This window comes from Pleurodeles waltl, chromosome 2_2 (genome assembly GCF_031143425.1).
Source record: "Pleurodeles waltl isolate 20211129_DDA chromosome 2_2, aPleWal1.hap1.20221129, whole genome shotgun sequence".
In the NCBI taxonomy this organism is placed as follows: domain Eukaryota; kingdom Metazoa; phylum Chordata; class Amphibia; order Caudata; family Salamandridae; genus Pleurodeles; species Pleurodeles waltl.
Genome location: NC_090439.1, coordinates 808,345,761 through 808,372,846, shown reverse-complemented (window position 1 = coordinate 808,372,846; position 27,086 = coordinate 808,345,761). Strand labels below are relative to the sequence as shown.

At 46.7% G+C, this 27,086-nt stretch overlaps 1 protein-coding gene across 1 annotated transcript in view; it reads right to left on the bottom strand.

Annotated features, from left to right (window-relative positions):
* Positions 1-27,086, bottom strand: part of WWP1 (WW domain containing E3 ubiquitin protein ligase 1) — a 711,039-nt gene that overhangs the window by 498,070 nt on the left and 185,883 nt on the right. The window contains exon 9 of the mRNA XM_069220436.1: positions 13,831-13,926. Coding sequence (XP_069076537.1) covers positions 13,831-13,926 — 96 coding nt within the window. The remainder of the gene's footprint in view (positions 1-13,830; positions 13,927-27,086) is intronic.

Here is a 27,086-nt window from a genome sequence, read left to right as displayed (position 1 = left end):
ATATGGCAAGTTTGGTCTCAAATGAATTGTTATAATAAATCACACAACTTGCCATTGTTGGATTTAATATAACTCATTCAGAGAAAGAGTTTTAAAACTGTTCCTAAAAGTTACCAGTTTCAGCTCTGTAGTGCCCTTCTCAGATTGGCCAGGCTGTGAAGTGGCCTGGGCTGAATACAGAGGGTGTGTCTGGGGGAGGGGGATCTGCCTCAGCAAATGGTGAAACAGGATCGTGAGAGAGCAGCTAAACTAGTCTTCAAAGGAGGGAAGGACATTTGGAGCAGCTCAGGACCTCTCCCATTTCCTGGAACCCCAGACTCTTGATTAGATTAGGAGAGGGCAGGAGAGGAGTGTGTAAAGGATTTGTAGTCACTCAAGCGAGTGGGCTCAGCCAGACCTAACCTCCAAAATTCAGTTTCTGCCATTTTGGATTTTTAAGGAATGTTGCTCCCTGGGATTGATTTCTGATACACTTCCCAGGAATTGGTCATCCAGGTGGGTAGTGGCCTGCCTGTGATTGGAAAGTTCCCACCCACTACTTTTCACCCCTGAAGCAAGGATACATTTGGCAGAGCTGCACCAACACCTCAGATCCCTATAAGGAAGAACATCAGAAGGACTGCCCTGCTGGATCCCTGACCTGCACCTAGACACTGCACTCTGAAGGACTGCACCAGCTGCACACTTGGGCTTTGCCTGTCTTTAACTGGTTCAAGAAGGAACTTCCTGCTTGCTACATGTGTCAAATAGTTAACCAGAATCCCCTACATCAAAACCTGAAGGAACTGACGAGCTGACTAGAAGCTAGTGGTCATTTTTGGTTTTGAACCAGGTGCATGCTAGCAGTTGGAGTCCTAACTCTCAAGCAGCAACTCAGAGATTCTGGAGCCTTGGGATGGAGATATGGACTCCTAAAGGACCTTCAAAGACCTTCTGGAAAAAAGATCTAGAAGTTTGGAGAACTCCTGGGAAAAAGCTCCATAAGGGGCCCAACCCGCCTTCAAGTATCAAGCCGGCTTACATCGACCACAACCCGGCCTGACTTGCAGGTTTGTCCCACTGAAAAGCTCTGGAGCCCCAGACTTCCAGGATTTCACCCGGGGCTCCTGGGAAGACAATCCAACAACATCAACTCAAAATCGGCTTGCTGAAGAGGGTCATCCGACTTCGGAGAGAAAAAGCTCCAAAAAAGTGACTACGTCCGAAAGTAAAAGGTTGACCGGGACTTCCCGTGCAGCGAATCCGAGGGTGGCTCAAGGGACTTCGGACCAAGATTCCCATTTGGCCGGGACGAAGATTTACGGTCCAAAAAATTGTCTAAGTCTGACCGTAGAAATCTTCATAGAGGTTTCCTGAGACGCATATCCGAAGAGGGCTCCAGGGAGGTCGGATTGGATTGGTGACAGTCGTTTTCTGGAAGATTTTCTTCAGTGTGACAAAGTCCGAAGGTAAACTTTTGACCGAGGCATCCCGCTTGCTGTAGCCGAGCAGGGCTCCATCGTGGTCGGCCTGAAACTTTGACTTTGCCCCAGTCGAGGTGCGACAAGATTGGCGCTTTTATTTTCTAAGCACTAGAAAACAATTATTTGAAAATTCATATCTCCAGTGTAGGAAAGTACCATCTTGCCTGGCATGTTACCCCCATATTTCACTGTATATATGTTGTTTTAGTCTATGTGTCACTGGGACCCTCCAGGCAGGGCCCCAGGGCTCATAAGTATGTGCCCTGTATGTGTTCCCTGTGTGATGCCTAACTGTCTCACTGAGGCTCTGCTAACCAGAACCTCAGTGGTTATGCTCTCTCTGCTTTCCAAATTTGTCACTAACAGGCTAGTGACTAAATTTACCAATTCACATTGGCATACTGGTACACCCATATAATTCCCTAGTATATGGTACTGAGGTACCCAGGGTATTGGGGTTCCAGGAGATCCCTATGGGCTGCAGCATTTGCCACCCATAGGAAGCTCTGACAATTCTTACACAGGCCTGCCAGTGCAGCCTGAGTGAAATAACGTCCACGTTATTTCACAGCCATTTACCACTGCACTTAAGTAACTTATAAGCCACCTACAGGGAGTGCAGAATTATTAGGCAAATGAGTATTTTGAACACATCATCCTCTTTATGCATGTTGTCTTACTCCAAGCTGTATAGGCTCGAAAGCCTACTACCAATTAAGCATATTAGGTGATGTGCATCTCTGTAATGAGAAGGGGTGTGGTCTAATGACATCAACACCCTATATCAGGTGTGCATAATTATTAGGCAACTTCCTTTCCTTTGGCAAAATGGGTCAAAAGAAGGACTTGACAGGCTCAGAAAAGTCAAAAATAGTGAGATATCTTGCAGAGGGATGCAGCACTCTTAAAATTGCAAAGCTTCTGAAGCGTGATCATCGAACAATCAAGCGTTTCATTCAAAATAGTCAACAGGGTCGCAAGAAGCGTGTGGAAAAACCAAGGCGCAAAATAACTGCCCATGAACTGAGAAAAGTCAAGCGTGCAGCTGCCACGATGCCACTTGCCACCAGTTTGGCCATATTTCAGAGCTGCAACATCACTGGAGTGCCCAAAAGCACAAGGTGTGCAATACTCAGAGACATGGCCAAGGTAAGAAAGGCTGAAAGACGACCACCACTGAACAAGACACACAAGCTGAAACGTCAAGACTGGGCCAAGAAATATCTCAAGACTGATTTTTCTAAGGTTTTATGGACTGATGAAATGAGAGTGAGTCTTGATGGGCCAGATGGATGGGCCCGTGGCTGGATTGGTAAAGGGCAGAGAGCTCCAGTCCGACTCAGACGCCAGCAAGGTGGAGGTGGAGTACTGGTTTGGGCTGGTATCATCAAAGATGAGCTTGTGGGGCCTTTTCGGGTTGAGGATGGAGTCAAGCTCAACTCCTAGTCCTACTGCCAGTTCCTGGAAGACACCTTCTTCAAGCAGTGGTACAGGAAGAAGTCTGCATCCTTCAAGAAAAACATGATTTTCATGCAGGACAATGCTCCATCACACGCGTCCAAGTACTCCACAGCGTGGCTGTCAAGAAAGGGTATAAAAGAAGGAAATCTAATGACATGGCCTCCTTGTTCACCTGATCTGAACCCCATTGAGAACCTGTGGTCCATCATCAAATGTGAGATTTACAAGGAGGGAAAACAGTACACCTCTCTAAACGATGTCTGGGAGGCTGTGGTTGCTGCTGCACGCAATGTTGATGGTGAACAGATCAAAACACTGACAGAATCCATGGATGGCAGGCTTTTGAGTGTCCTTGCAAAGAAAGGTGGCTATATTGGTCACTGATTTGTTTTTGTTTTGTTTTTGAATGTCAGAAATGTATATTTGTGAATGTTGAGATGTTATATTGGTTTCACTGGTAATAATAAATAATTGAAATGGGTATATATTTTTTTTTGTTAAGTTGCCTAATAATTATGCACAGTAATAGTCACCTGCACACACAGATATCTCCCTAACATAGCTAAAACTAAAAACAAACTAAAAACTACTTCCAAAAATATTCAGCTTTGATATTAATGAGTTTTTTGGGTTCATTGAGAACATGGTTGTTGTTCAATAATAAAATTAATCCTCAAAAATACAACTTGCCTAATAATTCTGCACCCCCTGTATATGTCTAACCTTCACCTAGTGAAGGTTGGGTGCAAAGTTACTTAGTGTGTGGGCACCCTGGCACTAGCCAAGGTGCCCCCACATCGTTCAGGACAAATTCCCCGGCCTTTGTGAGTGTGGGGACACCATTACACGCGTGCACTGTACATAGATCACTACCTATGTACAGCGTCACAATGGTACCTCCGAACATGGCCATGTAACATGTCTAAGATCATGGAATTGTCACCCCAATGCCATTCTGGCATTGGGGTGACAATTCCATGATCCCCCGGGTCTCTAGCACAGAACCCGGGTATTGCCAAACTGCCTTACCGGGGTCTCCACTGCAGCTGCTGCTGCTGCCAACCCCTCAGACAGGTTTCTGCCCTCCTGGGGTCCAGAAATCCCTGGCCCAGGAAGGCAGAACAAAGGACTTCCTCCGAGAGAGGGTGTAACACCCTCTCCCTTTGGAAATAGGTGTGAGGGCTGGGGAGGAGTAGCCTCCCCCAGCCTCTGGAAATGCTTTGATGGGCACAAATGGTGCCCATCTCTGCATAAGCCAGTCTACACCGGTTCAGGGATCCCCCAGCCCTGCTCTGGCGCGAAACTGGACAAAGGAAAGGGGAGGGACCCCTCCCCTGACCTGCACCTCCCAGGGGAGGTGCCCAGAACTCCTCCAGTGTGTCCCAGACCTCTGCCATCTTGGAAACAGAGGTGTTTGTGGCACACTGGACTGCTCTGAGTGGCCAGTGCCAGCAGGTGACGTCAGAGGCTCCTTCTGATAGGCTCTTACCTCTCTTGGTAGCCAATCCTCCTTCCTAGGTAGCCAAACCTCCTTTTCTGGCTATTTAGGGTCTCTGCTTTGGGGATCTCACCAGATAACGAATGCAAGAGCTCAGAGTTCCTCTGCATCTCCCTCTTCACCTTCTGCCAAAGGATCGACCGCTGACTGCTCAGGACGCCTGCAAAACCGCAACAAAGTAGCAAGACGACTACTAGCAACCTTGTATCGCTTCATCCTGCCGGCTTTCTCGACTGTTTCCAGGTGGTGCATGCTCTGGGGGTAGCCTGCCTCCTCTCTGCACCAGGAGCTCTGAAGAAATCTCCCGTGGGTCGACGGAATTTTCCCCCTGCAACCGCAGGCACCAAAAGACTGCATCACTGGTCCTCTGGGTCCCCTCTCAGCACGACGAGGGTGGTCCCTGGAACTCAGCAACTCTGTCCAAGTGACTCCCACAGTCCAGTGACTCTTCAGTCCAAGTTTGGTGGAGGTAAGTCCTTGCCTCCCCACGCTAGACTGCATTGCTGGGTACCGCGTTATTTGCAGTTGCTCCGGCTCCTGTGCACTCTTCCAGGATTTCCTTTGTGCACAGCCAAGCCTGGGTCCCCGACACTCTAACGTGCAGTGCACAACCTTCTGAGTTGTCCTCCGGTGTCGTGGGACTCCCTTTTGTGACTTCGCGTGGACTCCGGTTCACTCTTCCTCCAAGTGCCTGTTCAGGTACTTCTGCGGGTGCTGCCTGCTTCCAAGCTACCAAGGGTTGAGCTTGGTTTAATTTATTGAGACCTAAGTGGAGGTTAGTGCCAGTTGCTTACCTGCCCTTACTAATAACCCACTTTCCCACATTTGTGGTGCACAGTGGTGCAATCCAGTACTTGTGTTTAATACCACGTCACAGTTTTAAGTGAAAAATCTTAAATTGACACAGAGCAAAACTATTTTTGATTTTTCAAATATTGACTTTTTTTCTAATTACTTCATTTTTGATTTTTTTAAATTGTTCTGATCAATTGGTGCCAAAGTGTTTTTTTTTTTTTAAGTCACACACAACTTAAGGGAGATCATGGAGCTTGATCTGGCTAGCCTACCCATACTCACTGCAGCTGAGCTTAAGGTGTTGTGCAGAAAGCGGGGATAGCATGCTGCTAACAACCTTAGGAAGGCTGTGATGATCAAGTCCCTTGAAGCCTGGATAGTGCAGAGGGAGGCAGAGAAAGCTTCAGAGGTAGGAAGGGAAGATGTCTTCTCCAACCTCCAGGAGGATGATGATTGCCAAACTGTAATTTCAGCAGCTAGGGCCCCACCCAGAGCTAGTGGGAGGAGAGGGTCTGTGGCATCAGACCAAGACGAAAGCAGACCTTGTCCTCAGGGAAAGGGAACATGAGGCCCATGTAGCCCTCATAGCTTTGGAGGCAGAGAAGTTGGCCCTGGAGAAGAAGTGGCCAAAGATTAAACAGAGAGATGGTGGCAGCGACAGGAAGCTGAGGTGTCCATGAGTGGTGGGTTAAGCCCCAGGTTACCCAAGTTGGTTGTTCCTGCTTATGTATAGGGCAATGACATAGACAAGTGGTTGGAGTGCTCTCCAAATGAGAAAGGTTAAGCCTCAATATTGGGGCTCACTCCTTTTGGAGTTGATCCCAATACCTGGGAGGGATAGGCCTATACCCTAGAGGGAGAGGAAGCAGATTCCTATCCCAGCCTGAAGAGGTGTTTAACCAAGAAGTTTGGTCTGACCCCAGAGCAGTACAGAATGAAGTTCAGGGACACCCAGAAGGTCAATACCCAGTCTTGGGTTGACTTTGTAGACAATTCACTTAAGGCACTATAGGGCTGGCTACATGGTAACAAAGTAAATACGTATGAGGGGTTATACAATTTGATCATAAGAGCGCATCTTGACCAATTTTATCCAAGAGAGGCTATGCCAGCATCTAGTGGACTCTAAGCTGACCAACCCCAGACATCTGGGGGAGGCAGCTGATGAGTGGTTGAGCGCCAGAGTGGTTGTCAAGTCCCGGGGGGAGACTCCAAGAAAGGGGGTGGGGTCAGGTCACCAAAAACCTAAGGAGAGAGGTGCTAAGCCCACCTCAGAGACTACCTCTGTACCACAGAACCCTAAGAAGGAGGGGAGTAAATCCCATTAACAATCTTATAAGCAGAGACAGGGAGACCCGGGGTTAAAGAAGCTCTTTGACAATAAGGTCTGCTTTGACTGTCAGCTACAGGTCACTTCAGAGGAGATGTAGCCTGTCCAAAGAAGGTGGTTAGCACTGGGCTGTCCAGTGAAGCCATGGAGGAGGACTCCTCAGGTGATGAGGTCCTCATAGCATTGGGCTGGGAGACAGGAGCAGATGGTAAGCTGGTGATCCCTGAAGGTGGGAGTAGGAACTTTCACCCCATTCAGGGAGATCCCTATCAGTGGCCTGGGAGACACCTGTGCCAGTCACACTATATTGAGTAACCTGTTGGTGATCTCAGACATGTATGTCCCAGGGGAGACCAGGAAAGTCAGAATAGCCACAGGTGAGATCACCACCAAACCTGTAGCCATAGTGCCCCTAGGGAGGGAAGGTATCCTTCACTGGTTTAGGGTGGTGGTCCCAGAGGTGAGTCTGGTCCCAGAGGAGGTAGTCGCTCAGGGTGCCCCCATTGCTAAAAGTCTTGGGGAGCTAGTCCCTACAGGTAGGAGATAGGGGTCCCCAAGAAAAGGGAAGAAGAAAAGGAAGGGTAGGCCACTCTCAAAAGAGAGTTCCAGCTAGCCCAAGGCCTTCTGCCCCAGTAAGGGGGAGCCCAGAATTGGCAATGGTGAGGCCTCGCCTGACCCCCAAGGAAGCCCTGAATAGCCAGGCAGCTGTCCAGCTGTAGGTTGTTGCTCCTGCACTAACAGAAGGGATAGTGGATGGATGGTGTCTGTGGCAGGACGTGGTAGCCTGCAACTCTTAACAGCAAGAGGGGTGCCAGGACCTCACAGGTGCCCCTAAAGCAGCTCACCCACCTGTCAGTGGAGAGCTTAGGGTGTGGTTCTGGGTGCAGACAGCTGTCAGCAGCCTCTGCTGGGTGCTGTATTTAACGGCAGCACTGTACTTGGCCTGGGAGGTAGACACAAGCGCCAAAAGCAAAGTAGGCCCCCTGATACTTTTGGTCCTGGTGGGGTTACTCAAGTGTTGGGTGACCTCTTTGGGTAAGCTAGGTATTGCCCTAGCAAAGTTAAGGATAGGGGAGGTGGGCATATCTCTACCCAACTTAGCAGAGGGTGAGGAGGAAGACCACCCTAGAGGGAATTTTCAGTTTAAGATGGGTCCTTTCACTGTTGGGATGGGTTCACTACCCAGAGGGAGTGACCCTGACAGGAGGATGTAAGGCAGAGTAGGCCCTGCAAAGGGTCAGCCAGTTTTCCTCAATGTCTTTCTCACCTGACAAGCTAAGAAGGCTCTCATAGGGTTGGGCTGAGTCTCCTGGGTGCGTGGGCTGGATGTAGGGGCTGGGGGGGTTTGTGTGCAAAAACAGGGCTGATTGCAGAGGCCCCCTAACTTTTTGCCCCCATTTTTCACTTTTTGCTGGTGTTTTCCTGAATCTGATGGTGCCCTGGATACTGCTAAACAGTACCAGGGCCTGTGCTCTGTGTAAAATGAGTATGCAAATTAGGCTAATTATAATTGGCTACATCAACCTACCTATAAGTCCCTAGTATATGGTAGGACATGTAGGTTTAGGGACCCCAGAATTGTGGTGCACCCATAGGTGCACTGCTGAGGTGCCTAGGGTCATTTTAAAGGCAGGCCTGCCTTCCTGGCTGTTTTAAAATTAAAGTTATATGCAAATTCGACTTTGGAATTTAAAGCATTTCCAAAGTCTTGAACTACCTTATTTTTACATGCAAGTCACCACTAAGGTGTGCCCTAAGTGCCCTTAGGGTGGGTGTCATGTAACTATAAGCAGGGACCTTATAAAATCATTTTAAACGCCCTGATGAGGTAATATAAACAAATAAATTTTCCCTCACTGTAGTGAATAGGCTCCACAGGCTAAAATGGGGAAACTATTTTAATTAATAAAGTCTCCAAAGGAGAGAGAGAGATGGCAGGTTTGGCCTCAATTCAATTGTTATAATAAATCCCACAACTTCCCATTGTTGGATTTCGAATACCTAGTTCAGGGAAAGAGTTTTAAAACTCATCCTAAAACATTACTAGTTTCACCTCTGTAGTGCCCTTCTCTGATTGGCAAGGCTGCCTTGATGAGGTGTGAAGTGGCCTGGGCCAAGCACAAAGGATGTGCCTGGGGAGGAGATCTGCCTCAACAGATGTCAAACAGGATGGGGGAAGAGCAGACAAACTGGTCTTCAAAGGAGGGAAGGACATTTGGAGCAGCTCAGGACCTCCCCCATTTCTTGCAACCCCAAACAATTAGGGGCCCTCTTGATTAGATTAGGAGAGGGGTGTGTTAAGGATTTATAATCATACCAGTGGGTGGGCTCAGCCAAACCTAACCTCCAAAATTCAGTTTCTGCCATTTTTGATTTTTAAGGAATGTTTCCACCCTGAAATTGATTTTTGCCACACTTCCCAGAAAGTAGGCATCCAAGGGGGTAGTGGCCTGTCTGAGATTGGACAGCTGTCACCTCCCCCCTCTGGCTTTTCACCTCAGGAGCAAGGATACATTTGGCAGAGCTGTACCCACAAGTCAGACCCCTACAAGGAACAAGACAAAGAGGAAGAACTGCCCTGCCAGAACCCTGACCTGCACCCGGACGCTGCACTCTGAAGGACTGCACCAGCTGCACACTTGGGCTTCACCACTAAAAGGACTTTGCCTGTCTTCAACTGGTTCAAGAGGTATCCCCTGCTTGCTACAGAGGACAATAGCTAACCAGAGTCCCCTGAATCAAAACCTGAAGGAACAGACCCAGCTGACCAGTGGCTAGAGGTCATCTCTGGATTTGAACCAGGTGCATTCTGGGAGTTGGAGTCCTAACCCTCAAGGAGCAACTCAAAGCTTATGGAACCTTGGGGTGAGCTGGCGGACTCCTAAAGGGCCTTTAAAGACCTTCGGGAAGAATATTCAGAAGTTTGGAGAACTTTTGGAAAAATGCTCCATAAAGGGACCGACCAGCCTTCAAGAGTCAAACCAGTTTACGTCAACTGCGACCTGGCCTGGCCTCCAGGTTCATCATGCTGAAAAGTTCCAGAGCCCCAGACTTCCAGGATTTCACCAGGGGCTCCTGGAAAGGCAATCAGACAATGCTGACTCTAAATCAGCTTACTGTGGAGGGTCGCCCAAGATCAGAGAGGAAAAAAAAAACTGACTGGAGAAGGTAAAAAGAGGAGGAGGGCTCCAGGGACATCGGATCAAGATTCAGCTTTGGCCCAGATGAAGATTTTCATCCCGAAAAAACCCAGATTGGCTGGAAATTATTAATTCTTTGAAAATTCAAATCGCCAGTTCCCCTTATCCAATTTGAATTGTTTTGGTGTAATTTTAAAGATAACAATATAATCTATTATTATAAATTGCAGAAATTTTGTGTTTTACTTATTTATTGTTATTTGATTTTTAAATGCTTTACACACCTGTCTCCTAAATTAAGTCTTCTCGCTCACTGACAATCTACCAAGGGTTGAGCTGTGCTTAATATACTGAGATCTAACTGGACCTAAGTGGAGGTTAGTGGCCTAATGCTAAGTGTAGGTACTTACCTGCCCTTACTAACAACCTATTTTCTAACAAATTTCTTTTGCATTTTGTCCTGCTACTTTTTTGTGAGTAGAAATTCTGGTTCTAACTATTCTATATATTTTCCTAAATGACTGATTTTGAGAAAAGATTGGTGATCAGATAGAGTGTTGGCAAAAGTGGATTCCAAGGTTTCGGGGACTGCCGACTGTCCTATTTTAATTTTTGCTTCTACTAATATGCATAGGTTTTGCTCAGCGTGCTTAAACATGGGAAGGATTTGCAGAGATTTCCAAAGGTTGCAAGCAGGGATTAGATGATAAGGAGGTAGAAAAGGAGCGAGTATGAATTCCAGAATATGGCTATGTCTTTAAACAATATTGAGAGTTGAGAAAGTTGACAGTGAACAAAGAAGGGAACTTTGGGTACCTGGGCTTATGCAAAAACTAAATAAACTCCATATTGTTCAAATTATGCGAATGCAGTGCTACTGCATTATTACATGCACAAGCTCCAGCACCTAACAATTAAAGGCATTCTGCAGAACTCCAGTCCGGGTGGCACCGAAAGGCAAGTGAGAAAGGAGTGATATTCTCATTTTGGCATTTACACTTAGCTCTCAAGGTTGCAGCTACAGTGGAAAGAGAGCACTGTTAAACAAAATGTTCTTTATGTTGCAGGAAGAAGATGCGTCTACGTGCGAGGCTTGAAAATTGCTGAGTAACTTTCCATTGCTGGACGAGTGTATGAACACCTGTTATTGGAGTTTTTTGTCTGATACTTGTGGGAGGCTCCAGGATCTCCCATGACATTCAGCTGAATATACTTTTGTCTCAAAGAACGATCCTGCTTAAGATTTTTATTTACAGTTCTGGCGTTGATACTCCCTGCAGTTGCAGCACAGCTTGAATCCTGTTGTTTTCGGTTGGGACATCGTTATCTAGCACACTGTTGAGGAGTTGTCAGAAGACCAACAAGGTGGGAGCGCAGCTGCAAATCGCATGTGAAAGAGTGGAATGAAAGGAACAAACAGAGCAGAGGAGTGGAGCATTTATGCGGCTCTTTAATGTCACTTACTAGGCGGTACAGAGAGACTGCGGAGAGACACTGCACCAACTATTAGCACTTGGGAGCACTGTTGCAGAATTCTCCAGATCCAGTCCAGGAATATTCTAAAGATAAGGAACCCTGTAGTTTGATGTATCCATCATAATTCAAATAACTGGAATAAGTTTGAAGCAGAAGGTATTTAGTAAACGTACAATGGCGACTACAGTTAATTTCAAAACTATCTTCTTGCATGCGGCAATAGGACTACATATAATTTCAAAACGATCCTCTTACTTGAGGCAATAAGAAAGGATAGGTGATATTGAGAGGCTTTTCCTTGGGACCCTAGAGCAGTCAAGGATTACAGGGCAATAAGTCGGCACCAAAATATACCCTCAATGGCGCGGGGCGGTCGGGTGAAGGATGCAAACACAGCGTCAGGCACCCAATGCTTTCATATAGGGGACCCCAGGGGTCACAAAGATTCTGCAGGTGATCGGTTCTGAGAAACTCAAGGCTGGACAAGGAGGGGGGCCGCCTGCTGGACATTGCTGCACTGAAGGTCAGATTACCCAAGGCCAGGGGGCTGCAGGTGCAGGGGTACATTTTGGCATTGGGAATCTTCATACGGTTCTGTCGCAGTCAGTGGGGGGGGGGGGGTCTACCAGATTCGGGGTGCATGTGTCGTTGTGGTGGACAGGAGGGGTGCACCCAGGGGGGGCACTTGGTATAAATCGCCTGGGGACCAACCCCAGTCAGTTGGGTCACCTTGACACGGGCTGTAAGCGTCGGGTGGACAGGACTCGCAGAGGGAGGCTCTGGACTCCTTGGATGGAGTTTCTTCTTGGACAGGGCTGCTTGTCCACAAGAGTTCTTAGTCCTCAAGGGTGCAGGCAGTCCTCTGGAGGCTTTTCAGAGGTCACTGGTCCTGCAGGATGCGTTGCCTTCTTTTTGCAGGGCTTTAGAGGCTGGAGGCCGGTGGGCTGGGGCCAAGTCAGTTTGTGTCTTCAGTCTTCTCTGCTAGGAGACAAGCTAGCAGTCCTCCTCCTTTTTTCTTGTGAGGTCGCCAGGAATCTGACAAGCTAGGTTCAGGGGAGCCCTTAAACCCTGGATTTAGGGGTTTTACAGGGGTCAGAGGGCAGTAGTTAATGGTTACTGTCCCTGAGGGTGGCTACACGTTTCCTGTGTCTACTCCCTTTGAGGAAGGGGACACAGACCTAATCCTATTGGTCCCTGTCCTCCAAACTAAGATGGAGGATTTTGCAGGGGGTGGAGGGAGCCTCAGCTCTGGACACCTTGGTGTGGTCCCAGCTGAGGTGGTCAATCCTCCTTGTTTTCCCCAAATGTCCTGCTGGACCTGCCGCCAAAAGTGGGGGCTTTGTCCAGTGGGGTGGGAAACTCCACTAGCTGGAGTGCCCTGGGGAACTGTGACTAGAGTCCTGAGTCTTTGAGGCTCACCACCAGGTGTTACAGTTCCTGCAGGGGGGAGGTGTGAAGTACCTCCACCTAGTGCAGGCTTTCCTTCTGGCCACAGAGAGCACAAAAACTCTCACTCCATGTGGTCAGAAACTTGTCTGGGAGTGGCAGGCTGGCACAGACTAGCATAGTTTAGCTAGCATAGAGGGGGTATTCTCTAAGATGCCCTCTGGGTGTATTTTCCCATAAATCCAACACTGGCCTCAGTGTGGGTTTATTGTGCTGAGAGGTTTGATACCAAACTTCCCAGTATTCAGTGAAGTCATTATGGTGCTCTGGAGTTCGTAATGACTAACTTCCAGACCACATACTGAATATGGCCACACTGCACGTACAATTTCTAAGAATGGACTTAGACACTGTAGGGGCACATTACTCATGCTGCTATGCCCTCACCTGTGGTATAGTGCACCCTGCCTTAGGGCTGTAAAGCCTGCTAGAGGGGTGACTTATCTATGCCACAGGCAGTGGTTTGTGGGCATGGCACCCCAGGAGGGGTGCCATATCGACTGTATTTGTCTCCTCACCAGCACACACAACCTGTAATGGCAGTGTCCATGTGCTTGGTGAGGGGTCCCCCAGAGTGGCATATTACATGCTGCAGCCCTTGGGGACCTTCCCTGGCCACAGGGCCCTTGGTACCATGGGTACCTTTTAGAAGGGACTTAACAGTGTGCCAATTGTGGGAACAATGGTACAGTTTTTGTGAAAGAACACTGGTGCTGGGGCCTAATTAGCAGGATCTCAGCACACAGTCAAGTTGGCATCAATATCAGGAAAAAAAGTAGGGGGGAACGATGCCAAAAAGGGCATTTTCCTACAAGGTCCTTGATATAGCAGATGCATAAGACGAACAAGGATAGATACAAATATTGTGTGAAACATGAGTAATGCTCTATGCCAGATTCACTATACAGAAAGAGCTAGATTTTAGAACCCAGCAGAGATCAAACAATCTTCAGTTACGTGAGGCCTGATGCATATAGCTCAGAAGAATACACATTGGAAAAGTCTGACATTATAACACGTTTGTTTGCTTTACTACTTGCAAACACATCAGACCTTTCTACTCACAATGCACCCTTTGTACTGACTTTTTACCATTGTTACCATTATTTATCAAGGAATGCTGATAGGCTTTTTGTGGAGAAGATTTATTAAAGGGATTTTGCTAAACAATTTGTGAATTTCAAGGTATCTTATAGTGAAAAGAACACAGGATTATATTACCCTGGTGGTAAAGGCTGCGGACGTTCCCATGTTGTAGTTCGTGTGTTGTGATCTACATAATAGGTTCTTCCATGAGGATCTTTTCGTTGTTCCCATCTAAGAAGAAAACAAAAAATAATGAAGTCAATTAAAGAAGCATATCTTGCATGCATCAAACATCAAACACTACCCAGTAAAACACTGTTTTCACGTTTGCTCTAAAACAAATTTACAATGCAATCCAAAATGATTCCCTCCAAAGAACTGGTAACAGTTCTAATTTTGAAATATGATTTTTGAGGCTGAAATAGTGGGTCTTCAGCAATTGAGTGAAAAGTGTTAGAATACCTTGCCAAATTCCGAGGGCATAAATGATCACCTTAAATTCAGGATGTGAAAAGAATCCTAAGATAAAGGCCCTACACAATCTGAACTGCCATGACCAACTCCAAATAACAGACTCAGTAATTATAAACCCTACAAAAGTGACAAGAATGACCAATGTTGAGGAAAACTGCCATGTACTAGCTAACTGCCCTATATGCATGTGGGACACCAGTCATACACAAACTACTGAGTGCAATTCAGTGCAGGCTGGAAAACTGAAGTATACAATCAGCATTAAGAACAGCTCAATACATAGCCAAGTGCACTCAGCAGAAGCTATTTCATCCTTTCCAAACTGGCTGCCCAGATGAAACATCTACAGCAGTCCAGGAATGCCATTGGGATGCTACAAGACACGCTACTATACCACAACAGCCCACCGTAGAGGGCTATACCGGCCATTAAAGGTCCAATCCAGCGTTGAAGGCCTGAATGGAAGGCGAGGGCCTTTAACAAGGAAGCAGGACTTTAATGGCTGGTATAGCCCAGCTACAGAGGGCTATAAGGTTATTAGAACATTCCACCACTAGAGGGCAGACATAATAAAACAAAGGCCTTTCAGATCACCTCGGGCTCCCCTTGGCCTTGGTTCACAGCTGTTGCTGTGAGACAAAAATAAGAATGTTGGAGCACTGGGCTTTTACTAGCCATTAGAAGCTCAGAGTACTCCACTGTCTTTAATGAGCTCCCAACATTCCAATGTTTTAAGAGACAACAGACTCCACAATATTACAGCTTAATAGGTCGATGAATACCAGAATTAGAATGAACAAACTATGACTGAAGAGCTCTGCTGCACAGCTAGAACCAAAGAGCACTCTAATGTAGTCCATCCCTGGAGGTTCCAGCTCCTATATTGACCTCAATCAATAGATGACATCTCTTAATCACAAAGAGGATGAAAATAACAGTTCATCCTGTTTTATATCAATCCTAGACATAGCAATCTCAAAAAAGGACTGTACTCCAGTCCTCCTGACAGTTCTCCTTTATAAGTCCCTATTTTCACCTTCACCATATTTTTAAGATACTACATAATCAACCCAACGGCTGGAGTCTGCCTGCAAAATAAACTGGAAAATACAAATCGACAGCATAACACAACAGGGAACCCACAGAGTAAACCATAACCAGCAGTTAATTACAAACACAGTTTCACAGTCTAACCTTTTATGCTTCCTTCATCAACCACACTGCCAGGTGAAGTGTCCCAAGACAAGAACACCTCTCTGGTCACTCAAGTATGACACCCAACGCTTCCCATATGTTTACAACAAAGAATACAATACCCTTTCAACCATGCAAGCCCCAGAGTTTTGCATGTGCCCTCATCCCACAGTTCTTCTTCAGCACCACACAACTGGGTATTAAGCGCTACATACATGTCAAAATACAGTAATTAATATGAAATTGATACACTAACCAAACACAAACTGGAATAAGGCTACCCAGTGAGGAAAAAATGGTAAACAGGAACTTTGCTTACTGACAACCTGGGTGGTCTAAAACAGTAGAATACAAGTCAAAGCCTCTTTAACCATAGCACATACCTTTTGAACTACCTCATCCTTTTGAGCAAAGACATTTCACGTCTTTGATCTTGTGTCCACATCAAACAATACATGTATCCAATGCTCAAAACTGAAACTAAGATGAAAAGCAAAAGTCACAGCCGGTAGTCTGTGGGGAATCTGGCAGCAAAAGCAGATTTTACAACTCCGTTTTCAATTTGGCAATTGGACAGTCTCCTTTTAGATAGCGAGAGTATCAGACATTCTGCTTCGGTACTGCACCCATTGGAAACTGAGGTACCACAGCAATGCCCTCCAATTTCATGTGACACAAGCGAGGAGGATAGGAAACTAAGAAGCCTCAGACCCATCTGTAGGAAGTTGGCTCTGTATGTGCTATTTCAAAGTAAGGAATAGCATGCACAGAGTCCAAGGGTTCCCCTTAGAGGTAAAATAGTGGTAAAAATAGATAATACTAATGCTCTATTTTGTGGTAGTGTGGTCGAGCAGTAGGCTTATCCAAGGAGTAGTGTTAAGCATTTGTTGTACATACACATAGACAATAAATGAGGTACACACACTCAGAGACAAATCCAGCCAATAGGTTTTGTATAGAAAAATATCTTTTCTTAGTTTATTTTAAGAACCACAGGTTCAAATTTAACATGTAATATCTTGTTTGAAAGGTATTGCAGGTAAGTACATTAGGAACTTTGAATCATTTCAATTGCATGTATACTTTTCAAGTTATTGACAAATAGCTATTTCAAAAGTGGACACTTAGTGCAATTTTCACAGTTCCTGGGGGAGGTAAGTTTTTGTTAGTTTTACCAGGTAAGTAAGACACTTACAGGGTTCAGTTTTTGGTCCAAGGTAGCCCACCGTTGGGGGTTCAGAGCAACCCCAAAGTTACCACACCAGCAGCTCAGGGCCGGTCAGGTGCAGAGTTCAAAGTGGTGCCCAAAACGCATAGGCTATAATGGAGAGAAGGGGGTGCCCCGGTTCCGGTCTGCTTGCAGGTAAGTACCCGCGTCTTCGGAGAGCAGACCAGGGGGGTTTTGTAGGGCACCGGGGGGGACACAAGCCCACACAGAAATTTCACCCTCAGCAGCACGGGGGCGGCCGGGTGCAGTGTAGAAACAAGCGTCGGGTTTTCAATGTTAGTCTATGAGAGATCAAGGGATCTCTTTAGCGCTGCAGGCAGGCAAGGGGGGGCTTCCTCGGGGAAACCTCCACTTGGGCAAGGGAGAGGGACTCCTGGGGGTCACTTCTGCAGTGAAAGTCCGGTCCTTCAGGTCCTGGGGGCTGCGGGTGCAGGGTCTTTTCCAGGCGTCGGGACTTCGGTTTCAGAGAGTCGCGGTCAGGGGAAGCCTCGGGATTCCCTCTGCAGGCGGCGCTGTGGGGGCTCAGGGGGGACAGGTTTTGGTACTCACAGTCGTAGAGTAGTCCGGGGGTCCTCCCTGAGGTGTTGGTTCTCCACCAGCCGAGTCGGGGTCGCCGGGTGCAGTGTTGCAAGTCTCACGCTTCTTGCGGGGAGTTGCAGGGTTCTTTAAAGCTGCTTCTGGAAACAAAGTTGCAGTCTTTTTGGAGCAGGTCCGCTGTCCTCGGGAGTTTCTTGTCGTCGTCGAAGCAGGGCAGTCCTCAGAGGATTCAGAGGTCGCTGGTCCCTTTGGAAGGCGTCGCTGGAGCAGAGTTCTTTGGAAGGCAGGAGACAGGCCGGTGAGTTTCTGGAGCCAAGGCAGTTGTTGTCTTCTGGTCTTCCTCTGCAGGGGTTTTCAGCTGGGCAGTCCTTCTTCTTGTTGTTGCAGGAATCTAATTTTCTAGGGTTCAGGGTAGCCCTTAAATACTAAATTTAAGGGCGTGTTTAGGTCTGGGGGGTTAGTAGCCAATGGCTACTAGCCCTGAGGGTGGGTACACCCTCTTTGTGCCTCCTCCCAAGGGGAGGGGGTCACAATCCTAACCCTATTGGGGGAATCCTCCATCTGCAAGATGGAGGATTTCTAAAAGTTAGAGTCACCTCAGCTCAGGACACCTTAGGGGCTGTCCTGACTGGCCAGTGACTCCTCCTTGTTGCTTTCTTTGTTCCCTCCAGCCTTGCCGCCAAAAGTGGGGGCCGTGGCCGGAGGGGGCGGGCAACTCCACTAAGCTGGAGTGCCCTGCTGGGCTGTGACAAAGGGGTGAGCCTTTGAGGCTCACCGCCAGGTGTTACAGCTCCTGCCTGGGGGAGGTGTTAGGATCTCCACCCAGTGCAGGCTTTGTTACTGGCCTCAGAGTGACAAAGGCACTCTCCCCATGGGGCCAGCAACATGTCTCTAGTGTGGCAGGCTGCTGGAACTAGTCAGCCTACACAGACAGTCGGTTAAGTTTCAGGGGGCACCTCTAAGGTGCCCTCTGGGGTGTATTGTGCAATAAAATGTACACTGGCATCAGTGTGCATTTATTGTGCTGAGAAGTTTGATACCAAACTTCCCAGTTTTCAGTGTAGCCATTATGGTGCTGTGGAGTTCGTGTTTGACAAACTCCCAGACCATATACTCTTATGGCTACCCTGCACTTACAATGTCTAAGGTTTTGTTTAGACACTGTAGGGGTACCATGCTCATGCACTGGTACCCTCACCTATGGTATAGTGCACCCTGCCTTAGGGCTGTAAGGTCTGCTAGAGGGGTGACTGACCTATACTTGCATAGGCAGTGAGAGGCTGGCATGGCACCCTGAGGGGAGTGCCATGTCGACTTACTCGTTTTGTTCTCACTAGCACACACAAGCTGGCAAGCAGTGTGTCTGTGCTGAGTGAGAGGTCTCCAGGGTGGCATAAGACATGCTTCAGCCCTTAGAGACCTTCCTTGGCATCAGGGCCCTTGGTACTAGAAGTACCAGTTACAAGGGACTTATCTGGATGCCAGGGTCTGCCAATTGTGGATACAAAAGTACAGGTTAGGGAAAGAACACTGGTGCTGGGGCCTGGTTAGCAGGCCTCAGCACACTTTCAATTGTAAACATAGCATCAGCAAAGGCAAAAAGTCAGGGGGCAACCATGCCAAGGAGGCATTTCCTTACACCATCCTTAATGGAACTCAGGACTGAAATTGAAACATCAAGAACATATTCTGAATGTCCAAAGCCACTGGAATTATGCAATTGTGCGTCCGCAGCGAGTTTCACATAATTACATGTTTAGCCACATTCGCCATATAACCCTTCATCTGCAGATTTTAACAAAAGAGAAATAATGTTTCTCACTTAAACTGCTCAAAAGTTACTAAAAATGCAGTGTCATGCGTTACAGCAGTCCTTGCAATGCTGGACTGGTCACTTTTCAGTTGCTTATTGCTATATCTGGGTGAGTACACATGTAATAATGATGTGCAACCAATCCCCACACAGTATTTCCAAGTTTAACAAGCATTCGCAATGTAATCGGCCTCGCATTTGCTAGAGTTAGAACTATTGGCATTGTAAATGACAATGTTTTTACCCATGTGGTTTGGAATGGAGTGGATGTATGTGGTGTGGCGTGGAATTATGTGGGTTATGTTGAGCTAAGCTATGTTAGGCTATGTTGTCTTATGCTATGATAGGCTATGTTGTCTTATGCGGTGTTATGCTATTATAGGCTATGTTGTCTTTGTGGGAAGCTGGCCTGGTGTGTGGTGAGCACCTATGGTGTTATCACCTTATACCAGGTCCAGGTATCCCCTAGCAGTAAGGTGCAGGCAGTGTCTTGGAAGCCAGGGCTCTCTAGAGGTAGCTGTGCATGAGCAGCAAAGACTTATCTAGGAGAAATACAAAGCTTACGCAGTCACTACAGTCACACAGCACTTGCACACATGAAAGAACCACACAGTGTTACAATAATAAAGGTACTTTAGTATGGTAACAAGTACTAAAATACTGTATAGACAATACTCCACTAGGAGGTGAGCAAACACACTATTTTATACACATTAGAGGTCAGTGATTAGCATAGAAAGCAAAAGCAAATAGTAAAACAATAGAAAATAGTGAAGGCCCTAGGGGGGAGACTAAACCATATACTAAGTAAGTGGAATGTGAAAGGGAGTCCCCCTCCAAAAGAAGTGGAATCTGTAGAGGGGAGTTGGAGTTTTTGTTTTCCCCAAACCCTCAGGTAAACTCTGGTGGATCCTGACAGGCGAGGACCTTTAAAAGAAGTCCAGTTCAAGTTAGAGTGTCTGGTTGGGGCAGGAGCCACTACCCACCTTTCTGGAGGTGCAGGACCAGGTCGACAGTGGAGACAAGGAGTCAGCTGTGCAGCACAGGAGCAGGAGAAGAGTTCCAGAAGTGATGCAGGCGATGCCCCACAACAGAAGAAGAGTTGCAGTCAGTCAGTGGTATTGGAAAACCACCAAAAAGCCTTGGCAAAAGTCACAGATGAAGAGTTAGAGAGCTGCCAAGGACCAGGAAGGCCCAGCAGGACTCAACCCATGGAGGGGAGTCCCAGGTGACTTTCAGCAGTGAGGAGAGTCGTAAGACGAGGATGCAGCCCCCCATGCAACTCACAGGCAACAGGCACAGGAGTTGAAGTGAGGCCCACTCAGCACACCTGAAGAGGAGTCCCACGTCGCTGGAGCAGCAGGCTGGAGACTGTGCTTTGCAGGGAAGTGTGCTGGAGGCCTTGGTAGCTGCAAGAGTCACGGTGTACAGGGGTACTGTCCTGCAAGGAGAGGCAAGGGCTTACAGTCTACCCAGTTGGATTGCTGGTAGAGAGGATCAAGGGGAGCACTCTAGACCAACACCTGTGATGAAAGTTCAATGCAGTTCCGGAGGAGAGAGGATCCACGCAGCCGGTCATCACTGCAGTTGGTGCCTGTGGATGAAGAGGAGGGACTCCCTCACTCCAAGTGAGATTCCTTCTTGCTTCTTGTGCAAGCTGAAGACACGTCACCCTCAGAGAATGCACATCCAGGGAAATGCTGCAGTTGCTTGAAGGAGCAGGAGAAAAAATGTTGCAAAGCGGAGTAGTTGCTGGAGTTGTAGATTGCTAGTTCCTGGAGGGTCCAGTTCCACTCCCGGTGGCCAGAAGATGAAGTAAACGATTCAGAGGAGTCGTGCTGGAATCGTGCATGTCGAATCTGAAGACCCACCCTGGAGGGGGACCGTAAATAGCCCAGGAAGGGGGATTGGATGCTCCCAGGGGCCTCTGCTCACCTTAGATTGAAGATGGCAGGATCAAGAGGCAACCTGGAGGAGCTCTGGGCACCACTCCTGGGGAGGTGATGGACAGGGGAGCGGTTACTCCCCTTTCCATTGTCCAGTTTCGTGCCAGAGAAGGTAATGGGGGTCCTTGGACTTGTGCAAACCGGTACATGCGAGGAGGGCACCAAATGTGCCCTTCAAAGCATGCCGGCGGCTTGGGGAGGCTACCCCTCTCAACCCATGTAATACACCTATTTTCAAAGGGAGAGGGTCTTGACTCCTTCTCCCAAAGGAAATTCTTTGTTCTGCCTTTCTCTGCTTGAGCAGGCTAAGCAGCAGGAGGGCAGAAACTGGTCTTTGGGGTGGCGGGCTGCCCGGAAAACCTCAGAAAACTGGTAGGATCAATACTGGGGGTCCTCTAAGGAGTCCCCAGAGTACATGGAATCATACAACTAATACTGGCTACAGCATGGGGTATGAATCCAACATGTTTGATACCAAATATGTACAGGTTCGGGGTTACCATTATGTAGTACACGGGTAAAAGGACTTCCCTGCACTTACAAAGTCCAGGAAAATGGAGCTGGAGTTCATGCAGGGGAGCCCTCACACACAGGTACTTGCACTCTGCTCTCTAGGCTAGGAGGGCCGGACATGGAATGTCTTACAGTGACGTGGTGCGGTGATCTATGGTGAAAGAGTGCATGCACCTTTTCATGCAGGCTGCAATGGCAGGTCTGTAGACACATTTTGCATGGGCTCTCATGGCTGCCACAATACATGCTGCAGCCCTTGGGGACCCCTGATGTCCCAATGCCCTGGGTGCTAAGTAGCATTTACTAGGCACTTATATGGGTGCGCAGAATGCCAATTGCAGAGTGTGCTAAGTCCTAAGCAACCAGATTGCGAGGGAGAGAGCACAGTCACCAGGGTCCTGGTTAGCAGGATCCCAGTGAACACAATCGAAACACACTGACAACAGGCAAACAATGGGGGTACCCATGCCAAAAAGAGGGTACTTTCCAACAGTCTTAGGTTGTGTTAAATTATGCTAAGCTGTGTTATGTTTTCTATGTTGTGTTATGTAATGTTATGCTATGTTGTATTATGCTATGCTATGTTGGGCTATCTGATGCAATACTATGTTGTGTTATCTCATGCAATGCTGTTTTGTGGTATTTTATGCAATGCAATGTTTGTGGTATGTTATGCAATACTATGTTGTGGTATGTTATGCAATGCTATGTTGTGTGATGGTGTGCTACGTTTGCTTATGCTATGTTGTGTTATCTTGTGCTATCTTTTATATTGTGTTATGTTATGCTATGCTGTGTTATGTTGTGTTATGCTGTTGTGTTATGTTGTTTTATATTGTGTTATGCAGTGTTATGCTATGTTGTGGTGTGTTATGTTTAGTTGTGCTATGTTGTGTTATGGTATGTGTTGCTATGTTTTATATTGTGTTACGCTGTGCTATGCTATGTAATGTTAAGCTATGTTGTGTAATGCTAACCTATGCTGCGTAATGCTATGCTGCGCTATGTTGTGTTATGCTGTACTATCCTATGTTGTGTTACAATGTGTTATGTTATGCTATGCCAGGATGTGTTATATTGTGTGATGTTATGCTATGTTGTGTTATGTTATGTTTTGTGTTATGCTGTGTTGTCTTATGCTATGCTAGGTTGTGTTATGTTGTGTTGTGTTATGCTATGCTGTTATATTGTGTTATGTTATATGTTGTGTAATGTTATGCTATGTTGTGTTTTGTGATGCTTTGCTATGTTGTATCATGTTATACTATGTTGTGTTATCTTATGCTGTGTTACATTATGGTATGCTAGGCTAAGCTGTGTTATGCTATGTTGTGTTATGTTATGCTATGCTGTTATGCTATGTTGTGTTATGCTATGTTTTATATTGTGTTATGCTGTGTTGCTATGCTATGTTGTGTTATGGTATGTTGTTTTATATTGTGTTATGCTGTGCTGTGTTATGCTATGCTATGTTGCGTTGCGTTGCGTTTTGCTATGCTATGTAATGATATGCTATGTAATGTTATGCTATGTTGTGTTATGTTATGCTGTGTTGTGCTATGTTATGCTGTGTTGTGCTATGTTATGCTGTGTTGTGCTATGTTATGGTGTGTTATGTTGTCTTATGCCATGTTAGGTTATGTTGTGTTATGTATTGTATTATGTTATGCAATGCTGAGTTATATTGTGTTATTCTGTGCTGAGTTATATTGTGTTATGCTGTGCTATGCTATGTTTTATATTGTGTTATGTTGTGCTGTTATGCTATGCAATGTAATGTTATGCTTATGCTATGTTGTGTTATGCTACGCTATGTTGTGTTGTTACCCTAGGTTGTGTTACAATGTGTTATGCTATGCCATGCCATGTTGTGTTATTCGATGTTGTGGTATGCTATGCTGTGTTATGTTGAGCTATGCTGTTATGTTATACTAAAAAAAATTATATTGTGTTATGCTGTGCTGTGTTGTGTTATGCTATGCTATGCTATGCTATGATACGCTATGCCATGTAGTGTTATGCTTTGTAGTGTTATGCTATGCTAGGTCGTGTTATGTTGTTCTACGTTATGGTGTGTTATGTTTGGTTGTGCTATGTTGTGCTACGTTGCGTTACGCTATGTTGTGTTAGGTTACGCTGTTATGCTTTGTTTTATATTGTGTTATGTTATGCAAGGCTGTGTTATGTTATGAAATTCTGTGTTATGTTGTGCTATGCTGTGTTATGCTATGTTGTGTTACGATATGCTATGTTGTGTTATGATATGCTATGTTGTGTTACGTTATGCTATGTTTTAGATTATGTTATGTGCTGTGTTATGCTATGCTGTGTTATGCTATGGTATCTAATATGCTATGTAATGCTATGCTGATCAATGTTGTCTTATGCTATGTTGTGTTATGTTATGTATTCTTATGTTGTGTTATGTTACCCTATGTTTTGTTACAATGTGTTGTTATGCCATGTTGTGTTGTGTTATGCTGTGTTATGTTGTGGTATGTTATGTTGTGGTTTGCTATGCTATGGTGTATTGTGTTATGTTATGCTGTGCTGTGCTGTGTTATGTTATGTTATGTTATGCTGTTATGTTAAGCTATGTTGTGTTATTCTGTGATATACTGAGTTATGTAATGCTATGTTGTGTTATGTTATCCTACGTTTTGCTATATTGTGTTATGTTGTGTAGCCTTATGTTAAGCTATGCTATGGTGTGTTATGCTATGTTCCGATATGCTGTGGTATTTTGTTATGTTGTGTCATGTTATGGTATGCTATGGTGTGTTATGTTAAGCTATGTTGTGTTATGTTGAGTTAAGCTATGTTATGTTATGCAGAGAGGAGACTGTCCTTGCAGAGGTAGAGTGCTGGGACCCGGGTCTACTTGGAGCCTGAAAGATCCCTCAGAGCAGGAGTCAACAAGCCTTGGTTGCTGCAAAAGTTGCAATGCACAGGGGTTCTGTCTTGGAGGAAGAGACAAAGGCTCCCCGTCTCCCAAGTTAGACAGAAGGCAGAGAGGACCCAGAGGACCCCTCAGAACCACCACCTGTGTTGGGGAATCTTCACAAGTCCAGAGGAAAGCAGATCACAGCAGCCGGACATCGTTGCCTTAGGTGGCTGCAGATGCAAGAGAGTGACTCCTTCACTCCAAGGGAGATTCCTCTCTACCAGCTGTCCAACTTGGGAGACATAAGCCCTAGTCTCTCCATTCGGACAGTACCCCTGTGCACCGTGACTCTTGCAGCTACCAAGGCTTGTTAGCTCTTCCACCAAGGGATCTTCAGGATCCATGTAGCCCAAGCCTCCATCACTCTTCCCTGCAAAGCACAGTCTCCTGCCTGCTGCTCCAGCGACATGGGACTCCTCTCCAGGTGTGCTGAGTGGACCTTACTGCGACTCCTGTGCCTACTGCCCGTGAGATGCCTGTGGGGGCTGCATCCTCGACTTCTGACTCTCCTCAATGCTGAGGTTCACCTGGGACTCCCCTCCGTGGGTTGCAACTCTTCATCTGAAACTCTTGCCTTTCCCAAAGCTTGTTGGTGGTTCTCCCACACCACTGACTGACTGCAACTCTTCTTCCAATGTGGGACATCGACTGCATCTCTCCTGGAACTCTTCTCCTGTGCTGCATAGCTGACTCCTGGTCTTCACCATCGACCTGGTACTGCATCTCCAGAAGGGTGGGTAGTGGCTCCTGTCCCAACCAGACATTCCAACTTGAACTGGAATTGGTCCCCTTCATTTAAAGGTCCTCTTCTGTCAGGATCCATCTTTTGTTTCTTCTAGTCTTTCTTGGGTCTTGCACAGTCCTTTTACAAAGTTTACCTGTGAGTTGGGGGAAAAAACCAAATACTTATCTCTTCTCTCCTAGTCACTGGGGGGCCTGGTACTTACATTTTGGGGTTCCTAGTTCCCCCAGCTCCCCTCTACAGATTCCACTTCCTTAGGTGGGGACTGACGTTCGCATTCCACACACTTAGTATATGGTTTGGTCTCCCCTATGGTCTCCATTATTTTCTGTTATTTCACTGTTTTCTATAGCTTTCTATGCAAATTCCTGACTTCTAATCTGTATATAATAGTGTGTTTACTCACCTGCTAGAAAAGTATTGCCTATACAGTATTTTAGTGTTTGTGTTACCATAATAAAGTACCTTCATTTTTGTAACACTGTGTGGTTCTTTCATGTGTGTGAGTGCTGTGTGACTAAAGCTTTGCATGTCTCCTAGATAAGTCTTGGTTGCTCATCCACAGCTACCTCTAGAGAGCCCTGGCTTCCTAGACACGGTCTACACCTCACTAATATGGGATACCTGGACCTGTTTTAAGGTGATAACACATAGGTGCTCACCACACACCAGGCCAGCTTCCTACAACATGGATCACCCTTTTGGGTGTTCTGCTAGTGACCAGGTCTACCAAGTAGAGGACATAACTTTTCTTCTTTGGGATAGGGTAAGGGCCACTCCACTTCTCCTGAAATGCCCTGGAAGCCACAGGCTCCAGAACCTATACCTTCTGCCATGATGTTAACTCCACCAGTGCAGCCTTTTGGTCATACCACTGCTTCTGAAGCGGTTGGCTGGTGTCAAGGTTTTTGGATGCTTTTTCCATATACTCTGCCATCCTTGAGCGGAGGCTGAAAACATAGTCCACCACATCTTGCTTAGGCTCAAGGAGAGGTCTCTCCCAGCCCTTCTTCACAAGTTCAAGTGGACCCCTAACAGAGTGCCCAAACACAAGTTCAATAACTTAACAAAACTTCCCAGCCTTTAGTGAAGCCATCATGGAGCTGTGGAGGTCGTAATGACAATTTACTTAATATGGCCACACTGCACTTACAATGACTAAGAATGGACTTAGACAATGTACGGACATATTGCTCATGCAGCTATGCCCTCACTTGCAGTATAGTGAACCCTGCCTTAGGGCTGTAAGGCCTGCTAGAGGGGTGACTTACCTATGCCACAGGCAGTGGTTTATGGGTAGGGCACCCTAGAAGGGATGTCATGTCAACTTTGCCTTTTTCTCCCCACCAGCACACAATCTGCATTGGTCGTGTGCATGTGCTTGGTCTCTTAGGGTGGACCAATACAAGCTGCAGCCCTTAGGGACCCTCCCTGGTCACAGAGCCCTTGGTACCACTGCTACCTTTAACAAGGGACTTAGCTGTGTTCTTGTAGGGGGGAGGGCAATTGTGGAAACAATGGTAGAGTTTAGGGAAAGAACACCGGTGCTGGGCCCTATTAGCAGGATCCCAGCACACAGTCAAGATAGCATCAATACGAGGCAAAAAGTGGAGGGTTCACCATGCCAAAAGGGGCAATTTCCTACATATACCACACCAATTACACATACACCTTGTTTCTTATGCACAGCCTCAATGACTCCCCCTCCTTCACCGCACTGATTACTTAGGCCCAGTGGTCTCTGACCATGACGCCCACTACATAGACATAAAACGGGCATTCACTAGACCACTGATCCCCAGCAGGCCCCTACAGCAAGACTACCTAGATGACCTGGCTTTTCAGGAAGAACAAGGTACCCACATCCAACACTATTTTGTGGAGAACCATGACACCGCCTCCAAGAGATTGGTCAAATAGGATGCTTTCAAGGCCACCATACATGGGCATTGCATACAGCAGGTGGTAGGGGTACTCTGAACACTAGATAAGGAAATAAC